The sequence below is a fragment of the Fukomys damarensis genome, unplaced genomic scaffold, assembly GCF_012274545.1.
Source record: "Fukomys damarensis isolate Sample0158 unplaced genomic scaffold, DMR_v1.0_HiC HiC_scaffold_39, whole genome shotgun sequence".
Classification (NCBI taxonomy): Eukaryota; Metazoa; Chordata; class Mammalia; order Rodentia; family Bathyergidae; genus Fukomys; species Fukomys damarensis.
In genome coordinates this window covers 126,179,930-126,194,079 of record NW_022900951.1, presented here as the reverse complement: position 1 = coordinate 126,194,079, position 14,150 = coordinate 126,179,930, and the positions used below count along the sequence as shown (strand labels likewise).

General features: G+C 38.4%; 1 protein-coding gene across 3 annotated transcripts in view; it reads left to right on the top strand.

The window, feature by feature from the left end:
- The window catches only part of Gabra3 (gamma-aminobutyric acid type A receptor subunit alpha3), a 235,601-nt gene that overhangs the window by 133,846 nt on the left and 87,605 nt on the right, over window positions 1–14,150 (top strand). For all 3 annotated transcript variants that reach the window (XM_033760410.1, XM_010626686.3, XM_033760411.1), the window contains one exon: window positions 2,605–2,672. In XM_033760410.1, coding sequence (XP_033616301.1) covers window positions 2,605–2,672 — 68 coding nt within the window. The remainder of the gene's footprint in view (window positions 1–2,604; window positions 2,673–14,150) is intronic.

The window sequence follows — 14,150 nt, the reverse complement described above, 5'->3', positions numbered from 1 at the left end:
TTGAGTGACATTGAGGAATGGAATGATGATAAAGGCTGTTTTATGTGGAAGGTTATGGCTCAAAAATCAGTGTTTTTGTGGATCCAATGAATAAAGAGGAGTGATCTCAATGGTTTTTCCCTCTAATAGCTGTATCTGACTTGGGATTGAAAGGTTACCTTTGAGGTCTCTAAGATACAGTATCTAAGATACCTCAGTTCATGAATTCAATTTACTCAATTTTGGAAACGATGGCCACATTTGTGTTCATGTGGGAAGGATGGCTGCAGTTGTGTTTGTCACCTGATACAGAGTTTGCAAACAAAAACAAAAAAAATTTTTTTTGGTACCAGGAATCAAACTCAGGTCCTTGCACTTGCAATGCAGGCAGTGTAATCACTGAGTTAAATCTGTGGCCCCAAAAACAAAATTTTGCCAAGCACTTTTGATTCTGAACCAAACTGTTTGCAAACAAAGCACCCATGAACCATACTGTACTTACAAACCCTGGGAAGAGGCAATGAATTTTCTTCTATATTATTTTTGTGAGGGTTTAGATTCCAGCTATGATAGTACAGTAGTGGAGTTGAAAAGTTAAGGCGGTGATTACGGTGGTCTCCTAGAAACCTTGTAGTATTTTTTCCAGTATTGTGTTATAAGTACAGTGCATTGTGTGTACTTCTCATTTAAAGTCCTCAGAGGAAAGGAGCTGGCTATTAGTTTTGCTGTGCACTCCTGTCCTGAGTAATAGATGGAGAAACACAAACAAGATGATGGCAGATTTCAATCCTGCCGAATGACAAAAGCTGGAAAGGGGTTACAACTCATGATGGAGCTCCGAGAATATTCAGTAATTTCTGCTTCCTTTAGCTACCTGTTGATTCTTCCAGTTTCTCTGTGATTAACGATCCAGAAGGGTATCGATGAATACACATAGTACCTGAGTCCTCAAAACTTGTCAAAGACAAATGGAAAGGCCGCTGACTTGAGATCAGGACACATTCTCATTTCTGAGAGCTTGTCCAGGAGTCACTGCAGCCCATTCCCTAAGTCCACGTTCACAATGGACCCCAGAGTTAGTCACGTGGGATCTCGTTTGTAGGACCCCAGTCCCTCTAGAAGATGAAAAGTAGGTGCAACTATGGATAATTATTTCCCCTAATTTCTTGCAGTTTGAAAGTAAAAAGACAAGAAAGTTGGCCAGTTGTTTTCTTGGTAAAACCAAAACAAAGTCCACTTCTCAAGCCTCACTATTCTGCGAAAGAACGGCCTTGCAATGGGCCCATAGTGAGATACACAGGGGTTGTTGGTCTTTTTTCATATTGTTTACCTCATGATCTTGTGTCTCGTGGAATTGTGACACATTCTTACCACAAAACATATTTCAGTGGGTCAGAGCATCTGAAAGAGCCAGAGGAAAGTGAATCAAGGCTAGTGAGGGTCAAAAGAGCAAAAGAGAGACACAGTCTAAGAAAGTTGAGATGCTTAGTTTGGAAAGGATCAAGAAGAGCAGACGGGTGTACAATGATCACAAATCTTTGAAGGTCTTTAGATCTCAAAAGAAACAGGAAACACACTTTGTTGTGTGGATCCAGAGGGCAGAACTCAGATTAAGTGTGCTTTTGTGTGCTGGCATGGAGTGGCTAGAATTGGGAAACCTATAGAGACTGCTTACCGACTTGGGGTTTTCATGGAGGGAATTCAAGGTTTCTTGGGCATGTAGTATTTGAAATTAAATTATAAATACAGTTTATTGTGAGAATATACTGAACATAATCAGTGATCACTCGCGGATTGGCTGATTGTTACTTGTTCAGATCAGCAGGAAGCAGAAATAGTGTGGGGCCTGATCCCTGTATAGTCTTCCAACGGTAATCTCAATGAGAGTTAGGGTGCACGTGCATGTCCACCTATCTAGATGCGCATAATGCATATATGTGTGGGTTATTTCAGGACTATTGAAGCGCTTCCAATACTGTAGTACATTTTTGAAAGGAAAAGCTAATTCACCTTTAGTTTCTTACAATTTTATTAATATATTGGTTTAGAAAGTTTTCTTGTGTCTGGAATGTCTTGCCTGGAATATTGGATTGAAGTTTAATTGTGATCTCTTTCATTAATTAATTTGCTTTAATGTATGTAGTTGGGGGTAAGGTAATTGGAGACCGTTGTGCCATACTGGAGGTATATAGGCATTTGCTTCACCAGTCAATCCCCAAAGTGAATGAAGAAAGAGCAAAGGAGCATCTGTAAGCAATGGTGAAAAAGAAGCCGCTCTTAGTTTCCATGAATTAATATTTCCCCTTTGTGTCTATTGAGAAGGTTGTAAACAGGGCCTGGTCTCCAGGGGCCCTCTTTAAGTTGAGCAGTTTGTGGCCTCTGCTGTGATTTTCAGGGCTATCTAAAAGTATACCTACTTCATACCTATACCTACCTAGCATGTTCTCTCTGAAGGAGTAGGACAGGTGAGAAGTTTCTCAGGGATTTTCTTACGGCTGTGTCAGGCTGAGACACCCTCTAGTGGAAGTACAAAGTTGGCTGCCTTCACAGTACTGTATCCAACTCTCTCTGGGCGAAGGCAACAGACTTTCATGACACTCTGCTTTTCTACTTTGTTTCACTCAGATGCAGTGACTGAAGTCAAGACCGATATCTACGTGACAAGTTTTGGCCCCGTGTCAGACACTGACATGGTAAGTTTAATTCCCAAAAAGCTAAAAGTGAAAGATATGAAAGATAAAAAACCCTGAAATTTTTCTATATGGCTGCATTTTAAGTAGCCATCTTGTCTCATATACATGCCTTACTGTTACCAAGCTATATCTAGCCAAATCAGTTTTCCCCTCTCTCCTCACCGATTCACATATAAGGCACATGCACCTAGCGGGAATACCCATCTCTTTGTCAAAAGCTTGGCTTGGCTCCTTATCCATTGCTAAACCTTCTCTGACCTCTCCCTGCCCACTTTCCTAGCACCATGCATATATTGGCCATACAGGTCATGTGAGAAGAGCATTATAGAGGGGTTCTTGACCAAGCAGCCTGTGGTGTCACCCAAGACATCTGCTCCTTGCAACTCGGCTCCATTCACTGGGGACTAGGACTTACCAGAGTGATGCACAGTTAACCCCACTTCTGGAAACTGGGCAGGGGAAGAGCTGCAGGGCAGACTCAAGGCTTATGGTACTGTAGAGCTACCAAGAAGGCAGCCCGTGAGCCATTTACAAGGATCCCCCCACCCTTCTCCCACCATTCTCTTTTGATGCAAAGCAAAGAATGCAGTGAAGAGTTGAGGCAGGAAACTCCATCTTAAAAGGAGGAGTATTAATACCTACAAGTATCAGCTACTAGATTTAATCATCATCATAAGGAGAAATAAAGAACAAACTGACTGCTCTGTGTGCCTGGGCATTTTTGTTGAGTGAGTGACTTTGTGTTGAGAGTAGAAATCTTAATGCCTGGGTAAGCATGTTTATATAATCTAAAATGTCCTTATTCATTACTTAGCTTATTTCTACATGTCTATTTTCAGCAGATCTACTGCTTGTCAAGGAAGAAGGCCTTTTTCGACCCTCTGTGAGACTATAGTCATGTAGGGAAATGATAGGTGATACAGAGTCATTGAGTGGATTTGAGTAGGATGGTGAAAATATAGGAGTGTTTTTGTAGAATGATTTATCTGGTAGTCTGCACTGAATGGACTGTGACAGGCTGATTCTGATGGCTGAGAGTTGATTTAAATGTGTTGATTTTATACGACTCTTCAATCAACAGTGAGGTTTAGGAGTCAGTTGATGAAGCAAATGAGTTCTCAGAAGAGGGCGTCATCAGCATGTGAGTGCTAGAAAGGCCAGGCAGGGAGAAGAGAAAGGCCTGAACTTTGTCTCTTAAGAGTGGAATAAAGAGAAAGGTACAGTGAGCTCCTCTGAACTACTTTAGGACAAATTCCGAGTCTTCAAGGCTTACCTGGCACTTAACAGAGCACTTGACGATGGAACACTCAATAAAGGGCATGTTTGATGTATGAAGAACAGAGAAGGTAAGGAGGTCTATGAGCCCAGATTGATCCCTCTCAACCCGTTGGCTAATGCCCACAGTTTCAGATGCAGGCACGCATTCAAATTGTTGGCAGCTGGTCACTCAACAAGGACTCCTTAAGAGCCTAGCTTTTCATTAACAGCTCTAGGGACCTCAGCATTCAGAGAGAGAGAGTGCTCACAGACCATTGAGGACAGCCAGATAACCAGGAATATGCAATGCTTTGTACTGCTGCAAATTAATGATGGATCAAGTTTCTGTAAGGTGTCAAATCAACTCATTTAAAATACACATGGGAATAGACTCGCTCGTTATCACTCATACACTAACATCCACAAATGCGTTCACACAGATGCCTGTATACACAACACACATGCACAGAGTACACTCAGCCCACACTCCACCCCAGCCATTCCACACACATGAAAACAGCCACCCAAAGCCAGGGATCCCAGCGAGGCCCACACCACCTGCTCTGCCTGCCCATTCCCCACCCAGCGGCATGTGAGAGGCTCTGGAGACGTTTGCAACAATCCAGACTTTCTTACTTTCTTCCACTTGTTTGCATTTGTTCCCCTTATGATTAAGCTGGGGCAACAGAATGGGTCCCTTCCTGATAGGGAGGGCAGACTTTGATCAACCAAGTCTCACATTATTTTTAGCTACACTTCCATCCATTTACAAAGCAGAATAACTAAAATTGCTCTGAATGGGAAACATACTTCTGGTGTTTTCTAAAGTTTATTCTCTCTGGACTTAGAAGTCAGCAGCAACTGATCCCAAGATCAAAGATGACTTTGGATGAAGGGCCTGGCCTTTTATCTGCCTTTAACCTCTAGTTGTAGCAAGAGTGTGGGCTCGCAACACACTGCATGAAAAGTGGATGAAAAATAGGACTGGCTGGGTTCTTGATTTATTTCTAGCCAAACAGAAAGTTTTGGTCCAAACTTCTTGTCTAAGGAACTAGAAGTGGTCTTGTTCCCAAAGGGAGGAAATTATAGTGTTAGTCTGAGCACTGATTCAGTGCTTGCCAGAATCCTTTGCACCCATTGCATTTGTTGAACGAGTACTAAGCCCCGCAGAGGCAATTCCTTAGTCTGACAGAAAGCATTCTGAAGTTATAAAGCACATCTGTTTTGTTCTAGCATCCTCTATGACTAACTCAGCATTTGGCACATGGTAGACTCCCAAATATTCATTAAATGCAAGAGTGAATGAGATAGAACAGTGATGACGAATCTTTTAAGGATGAGAGCGCAAACTGTGATCCACAATCCACTTACTTATCGAGAAGTGCCCACATTGAAATTAAACCTGAATACTGACCAGCCGTGGGGAAGCTGGGACAAGTTGTGGCTAATGAGCTGTGACTGGTAATAGTGTCACCTGACACTGCTACTCCTTTCTGAGCATGCACCTGGCCCCTGTGTGTGCTGTCAGATGATTCTCAGCTGCTGGGGTGATGCTGGGGTGACTTGGCTCATGTGCTGACAGAGAGGGCTCTCGATGCCCATGGAAGCACGCATGCCATCAGTTCACCACACTGAGAACAAACTAAATTCAAGGGGAAAATTAGGATTATATCCTTCTTCTTAAATTATCCAAAGGCAGAATATCTCCAGTACATAATATAAACCCTGACAGAGCCCCACTCTATGCATTTCTTGAGGAGTTACACATATCTTTTCAAATACAGTGAGAAGGGCTTCCTCAGGTGACGCTGTTGAGCAGCAAGACTAGTTGATGATTGATGATTCCAAACTTTATGCTAATAGTCTTGGGAATAGGGAAACTGACAGATGAAGGTTTAACAGTGGTGGATACTCCTAAGGAGAAAGAGAAGAAAAGAAAATTAATTCAGAGTACAAGAGACGAGTTGGAAATTGGCTGCAAAGGAAAATTGTGTAGGCATCATAAATGAAAGGGCTGTATTAACAATTTGCAAAAAAAAAAAAAAATGGTGCCACGGTAGCTAGTCAAAGGACACATGGCTTCTCCGTAGTAATGCCGATTGCATATGTGTGTCCAGTTGATCCAGGAAAGCTACAGGCCAATTGATAATATTCTAATTTGAGCAACCTGAGGCCATTAAGGCCATCTATAACTACCTATTATCGGGACCATTTTCTCAGTTGGATATATGGAAAAATATTGGTGGGGGCAAGGAGAGGAAAGCTGCAAAGGATTTGGTAAATTTCAGTTTCATTGCCACTTCTGTTTCAAATTGAGCCTGCCTATCTTTCACCAGTGAAGAATAACTGTTTACACATGGAATGTTTTCTATAGTCACCCAAAATCTCTGAAATTAGGTGCAAAGAGCAAGGGACTGGCTGAGGAAGAACACTCTCTTCACATGGTCAGGACTTGCCACAGAAAGTAGAAATATAACAGCCATGGAAAGCTTTGGATTATTTTCTGGTCATCACCATGTTCTTGCTGAGTTTCCATCCTGGCTGTCAAGATCTGAAGACCTAAGTGCCACTCTACCTTTTCTTCAGGTCCTTAAGCATGCCAGAGGTAGGGACCAAGGTCTTGGATCATCTGTTCAACCAATGTCTGTCTGAATATACCAATATTCATTAAGATAGTGAGGAAACAAGGAGAAACAATGTTAGGAAAGTCAGAGAGAGAACAAGTAGGAAATGAAAAATGCTAATTTGAGGTATTGTTAATCTCACCTGCTCCTCAGGATTACTTTATCTTAGATTTCACCAGCTCTAACAAAGAGTCTTTCTAGAGTACAGTGGACAGCTAAATAATGATGCAAATAGATAATACAATGCAGCAACTAAACATCTAGCTTAATGAGAAAAACAAAAGAAGGGCTTGGGAAATGGGAAACCGTAAAAGACATTATAGTCATAATTCTTTATATCAGATTCAGGTACCTTACATTCTTTTTAACAACTGGTTATGGAAATCATGCACAGTTATCAAAATATACTAATGCCACCCAGAAAAATGGCATTAATTAAAGGAAAGTAATACAAGGACCTCTTTCTATGTGGTAGAGGACTTGAACTGACTGTGCCCATTTCCTCCCTAGCACTGGAAAAAAAGTGGCTATGTCCACTTCACATCCTCCCTTACAGGCAGTTAGAGGCACTCAATGGGCTGGTCTGTTCTGAAAGCCTCTTATGCTGTCACTTCCCTCTTATTTTATAGGACATTGTTATATCCAGATGCAATAAAGTGGTCTATACCCTGGAGCTCTTCCTAGGAGCCCATGACCAAGAATTTCCTTGGCTATTTAATGTAACTTCGAACGCATAAAAACACTAATAAGAGTTTTTCAGGAGTGAAATACACCTGAAAGATCAGTGTGAGTTTCTCTCCAAAGTAGAGAATGATGGAGAGAAGGCAGAGCTGAAGGAGAAGGGTGTGGCCAAAATGGGGAGGGGGCCAATGGAAAAACAGTGTCTTCACTATAATGCAGTTGTCAAGTACCTTGGCGCCTATGCTAGGCTAAAAAATGAATAAACCTTTCAGGCTTTTTCTGAGACTTGATTTGATGTACTGAACATGGTTGGAATGTTAGAGCCATTCGATCTCCAATACCAAGACAGAAACGCTTCTCCACAAGCTAAGCGTCATCTCTACCATGTGTAGGAAATGTATTAAGTGTTTTTCCCAGGAGGCAGACTTAGGCTTATTAGCTGGAAGATTTAATTTCAATGCCTCACAACACAACAGAATTCATTTGTCAATTTAAGGGCAATCATCCTTGGAGAGTATACAAGGGCTCAATTTGCAAGGAAGGAGTTGATTGCATTTCTAGAATGGTCAGGTCAAAATTTGATTGTTTTTGGCCAAAGGTCATGGGATATTTAAAGAGCAAATAATGACTGTAATTTTCTCCATTAGGCTTGACTGTTTGGAGAATAATATGTATAAATGCATACATACCCATCATCCAATTTTTAAAGAAACGATGGAATAAGCTAATTAGAGTGTTTTTTAAAATGTGCCAAATTTATTTTCATATGAAAACTAACCTATGAAGGCACATATGAAGTCCCCATGTATATTATGTTGATTCTTTGCTCACTCTTTCCTTCCTCAAAGGTAATCGTAACCATCACTTTGGCCTTGTTCTTTTTGATATTTCCATATATACTTTAGACTCATACCTAACTGGCAAATACTGGTTTTCATGTTTTTAACCTTTTTTTTAGTACGTGTTTGCAGTGCAGAGTGAATGAATGCATTCATTTTGGACAGTGGAATGTGTGCATCTTTTTCGTCTCTTCCCTCTCCCCCACCGTGCCCAACATTTTAGTCCCCTTCCCACTTGCCAAATATCTAGCTTGCTATTTCCCATCATCTATCTTTTATTTTACTCTTTTATTTCTTTATATTTTGAGTTTCTCATATAAGAGAAACTATACTACTTCTAAGTGTGTCTGATTTATTTCACTTAACAAGCTGCATCCATTTTCCTACAAATATTCAAATCTATTCTTTATAGCATAACAGTACTCCATTGTATATGATACCAGATTTTCCTTATCTTATCATCTGTTGATGGGCATATAGGCCCCTACCACCACTTAGTGATTATGAATTCTGCTGCTATAAGTAACAAAACTTGTCCTGAGTAATGAGAGCAAAGCAGGAGGTATCACAATCCCAGATTTCAAGTTATACTACAAAGCTATTGTGATAAAAACAGTATAGTCCTGGCACAAAAACAAACGTGGATGAATGGAATGGAACAGAGGACACAGAACCAACTCGAGATGATACATTTAGCTACGTGATCTTTGACAAAGGGTCCGGCAACAAGTGCTGGGATAAAGATTGCCTCTTTAGCAAGTGGTGCTGAGAAAACTGGCCATCCACATGCAGAAGTGTGAAGCTAGACCCACATCTCTCCTCATACTCTAGACTCAAACCAGGCTGATTTAAATATCTAAATATCGGAACAGAAACACTTAAACTGCTGGAAGATGAAGTAGTCAAAACTCTTTATGTCCTAAGACAATGGTGGCTTACCTATGGCACCTGTGCTGCAGTGGGGTTTGTAACATTGAAATCTCTAAAAGGTCCACCATTGCTGTCATAAGCATAGGCAGGGACTTTCTGAACAGACCCCAAATGCACAAGAAATGACATCAAGAATAAAAATGAAATTATATGAAATCAAAAAGCTTTTGTACAGCAAAAGAAACAACAAAATTTTAAACTTTATATAAAATGCACTATAAAGTGTATTGTTTTACAACTTATATTTAACCATGTATTGAAAACTATTCTTTTTAATAAATCTAGCTCTAATGAATTTATTTTAAAGTGTTATACATTAAAACTTTATATAAAATGCACTATAAAGTGTATTGTTTTACAACTTATATTTAACCATGTATTGAAAACTATTCTTTTTAATCAATCTAGCTCTAATGAATTTATTTTAAACTGTTATACATTATTGCATTATATGAATGGTTTTCATGCATTTATGCATTCTTTTGTTAATGTACATTGAGGACGTTCCCTAATATTTTGCTGTTAAAACAGTAATACAACCTAGAGTAATATCATTAAATGTAGCTCTGATAAAGCACGGTCCCTACTATGTATCATAAAGCAGGTACTAGATATTTTACATTCATAGAGGTATGATACAGTACTGTCCTACATCAATAATACTAGATTCAGTTTTGGTTTGAAATTTACTTTGTCTACAAATAAGATTGCTACTCCTGTTTTTTTGGGGGGCTCCTGTCACATGGAGAATTGTTTTCTATCTTTTCACTTTGAGTCTATGGGCTTCTTTTTGCACTAGGTGTGTTTCTTGTATACAACATATTATTGGATTTTGCTTCTTATTCCATTTTGCCAGTCTATTTCTCTTGATTGGTGAGTTGAGGCCATTGACAATGCTGGTTATAACTGATATGTACTGACTTATTATTGACATGTTATTGGCCTTTTGTTGACTCTTTTTACTTTTTCACCTTCTCCTTTTACTTTCTTGCCTTGCCTATTTGATTTGCTCTGTTGGGTCTCATGGTGTTGCTGCCTTGATTGTCTTTTTCTAGGATCTTGTTTAGAATTGCTTGTAGTGCTGGTTTGGTATTCATGTAGTTTCTCAGGTGTTCTTTGTCGTGGAAGTGTCTTATTTACCCATCCATTTTGAAAGAGAGTTTTGCTGGATACATCAGTCTAGGTTGGAGGTTGTTCTCTTTTAGTACTTGAAATATCTCATTCCAACATTCTTGCTCACATCTCTTTTAGTGAACATCTTTGAGTTTCTGTAGGATGTGTACTTACACATAAAGTATGTGTTTCATAAGATTTGCCTGTTTTTATCTTTTTTCAGATAAAGCCAAATACTCATGTGATAAGTTGCATCAATTCATTATCCTTCTACGGTGGAAGAGATCTCCATTTCTCTACACTTGTCAGTACTTCATGTTGTCATACTTTATTTTGACACTTTTAGAAGTGTGAAATTGAATCAAATTGATGTTATTTTCATTTTTTATTACCTTTGAGGTCCCGCACCTTTATGTGTAATTATTGGCCAGAAGTGGGTGAGAGAAAATGTCTTCAGCACTACTTGCATTGGATTGGTAGACATAGCAACTCCAGAGACTGTGTTTCCTCATGTTGCCACTATTGAACCAAAGTTTCCTCTGTGATGTCTGTGTGTGTGTGTATATCCGTGATTGAGTGCTGGTTCCTTGGTCTCTAGATTGATTCTATCTCCAGGAAATGTTGGGAATTTGGGCTTCAACTATTACTTTGAGCAAGTGGGACTCATGCTATGGAAAATTTCACAAAACATTCTACACAGGCCAGACAAATGGCAAGTAATTTTGCCATGTTTCATTTGGACCTCAGCAAAATGGTTGCATTATTTTTCTTTCCTAATCTGTAAATATGATTAATTATTTTACTAGATTAATAGACTGAGTACTGTATTGGGTCATCACTACATTTCTTGGAAGATTTCATGTTGTAATGATATATTACTTTTTATATACTTCTTGTTTTGTTTTTACTATTACTTTATCTTTTACCCTATAGTCTTTTTACCTATGCTCACAAGTATTCTCAGGTTTTGTGTCTCACCACCTGTGTTGCTACCATTCTGGTTCTGGCCATCATTATTTCTGGGGTGTCCAACTAGCATAAAACAACTTCTAACTGATTTTTTTGTCTCTATTGTTTTTAAAATTTTGTATTAATTATTTTAATTGTATATATGGGATATAGTGTGGTAATTCAATACATGTATACAATGTGCAAAAATCAAATGTATTTTTCATAAACTACTTGTGAGGTTTTACACACACACACACACACACACACACACACACAGAAGGGGTGGGGAATCAGCTGTCTATATCTATAGGCTCCATTCACAAATTCAGCCAACTGCAGTGTGAAAATATTTGGAAAAATTGCATTTATGCGGAACTCATACAGAATTTTTGCTTGTTGTCATCCTTCAAACCAACACAGTTTAACTATTGTATGGACTATTCCTAGCAATCTGTAAGTGATTTAGAGTATACAGGAGGATATGTACAGGTTGTATGCAAATACTAGAAGGGACCTGAGCATCCATAGGTTTGGGTACTGCTGGGGTTCATGGAACAGTTACTGAGGAACTCAAAGTATAGAAAAGTGTTATACTCACTAAATCTTATGTATCCATCACCCATTTCAAAAAACCATCAACTTTTCTATGACTGTTATAATCTACTGTATTCCCGCCCTTCCCACAACTGTTGTCCTTTTGTCTCTTTTTCATGATTAAATTTACTGTTTTCAAAGCATCCTGTTCTTTGGGTGTTTTCATCATTTATATTTTTTCTTTTTGTTTTCTGTTTCACAGATAATTGCTCTTATGTGCATTTTTTTTCTTTACTTTCCTTGGGTAACTGTGATCTTCTTTAAGTAGATTAGCTTATTGATTTTTCTTTTTCTTAAAGACTGTTTTAAACCTACCTTGTGGCTATCAGTTTCCCTACATGTACCCCTACAGGCATCCAAAATAAGACTTCATATACAATACATTGTTGATACAAGTATTTTCTAATATCCTTTCTGATTTCCTCCTTGTTTCTTGAAATTTTTGTAGCATGTCTTTCAGATTCCAAATGTAAAAAACTTTTATTAATAATCCCTCATTTAGGGCTGGGGATTTAGCTCAGTGGTTCTGGTGCTTGCCGCACAAGTGTAAGGACCCAAGATTGATCCCTGCTACCAAAACAAACAAACAAAAAAACCCAGAATAATCCTTCATTTAATATCTCACATTGAATGAAATATGGTATGTTTTTGTGTTTCTTGAACTTTGCCGTATGGCTTAGCACAATGCTTTTTTGTTTGTTTGTTCTCCATTTATTTTAGTTGGTGGTGAGCTGATTAAGTCTATATGTCTGTTCATTGGCTCAATCTTGTCAATTGAGTTATAATTTTTGACATGAAAATTGTTGACCTGATTGGTCTTCACTTATTAGGAGTATATGGGTTTGTTGATTTTTTCCTTGTAACTCGGTTTTCATCTTGTATATTTTTGACTCCATGGCATTGGTACTTGCAGACTTAGAGTTGTTAATATTTTCTGCTTGAGATACTCCATTTTAAAGTGGAATGGTATTTTGTTCCAAAGAAAAATGTTTTTCCTACAGTCAATTATATCTCTCTATTTTACATCTCTACTATCTTTGTTTTGATTAGGATTTGCCAAAATGTATTTATTAATTACGTTCCTTATGCTTATGCTCTCAATTATCATTTTGTAGATAGCCATTATTTATTGAGTTTATTCATAAGTTTGTCAATGCATATACTTGCCATTCTTTGGTGCATATTACTGCTAGCTTCACTTTCAACTACATGAAGAAATTCTTTTCATAGTTCAATTCATGAAACTTCCATTCTTTACTTATTGAAAAGGTCCACAGAGACTCTATTGTAATCATTTACTTGTTGAAAATGCCTATGGAGAATCTACTGTGTATTATGAGGCAGAGGTAAATACTCGGGGCAGACAACAAACAAAACAAAGTCCTTACTCTTCCAGAACATCTAGCCTCCTGGAGTGAACGAAGTAAGAAACAGACAGATTTTGTCATTGTGAGAAAAATGAAACAACACATAAGAAGGGAAAGAGATTAAGATTTTTGATAAGGTCACCAAGAAATGCCTCTGTGATGTGGTGACTTTACAATGAGACCTGTAGCCTATGTGGGACCCAGCCATAGGAAAATCTGAGGTATGAATGAGGACCTGTTAGTAGTAAATTTTCAGTGTTATTTTATTTGACTAAAATTATCTTCATATTGATGTTGCTCTGAAATGATGATCTAGTTGGCTACGGAATGCTAGCTTAGCAGGTATTTTTCTCAGCATTTTGAATATGTATTCTTTTGGCTTTTGTGTGGCGGCCCAGCCGTCACATCACGAACATGCCTGAGTTGGGGAGTGAGGATTGAGAAAGGAAAGAACACTCAAGCCTGAGTGGAGACCAAGAGAAGTCTGATTTATTTCACCGAAACAGCTCCTTTTAAAGGCTTACATCAACAGGAAGCGTTTAAGGGCACACAACAGCAGAAAACACTGAGCAATCGTTTTTATCTTTATGCAAAGACCAGATTTCCTGACTTTTACAGATAGCATTAGATCTTCAGCTAACAAGGTCCTGTTATGGCAGGGTCAAAAACAAAACAAGTTTAACAAACAGTGTCCTTGAAAAGTAACAAATGTTACATAGATTGTGTTGATATCTTAATTGTATAGGAAGAAGTTATTTTCCAAATGTCAAACTCCAGTGGGCCATGACTGGGCCCCCACACTTTTGTTGTTTTTAAGAAGTCCATTATCAATGGAAATTATGTTATTTGTAGGTCATATATAGTTTTTTGCTGTAATGAGGATTGAACTCATGCCATTATATTGAGATACATCTCCGGCCCTTTAATTTTTTTTTTTTTTTTTTTTTTTTTTTTTTTAGCCATGACTGCCCCCACACTTTTGTTGTTTTTAAGAAGTCCATTATCAATGGAAATTATGTTATTTGTAGGTCATATATAGTTTTTTGCTGTAATGAGGATTGAACTCATGCCATTATATTGAGATACATCTCCGGCCCTCTTATTTTTTTTTTTTTTTTTTTT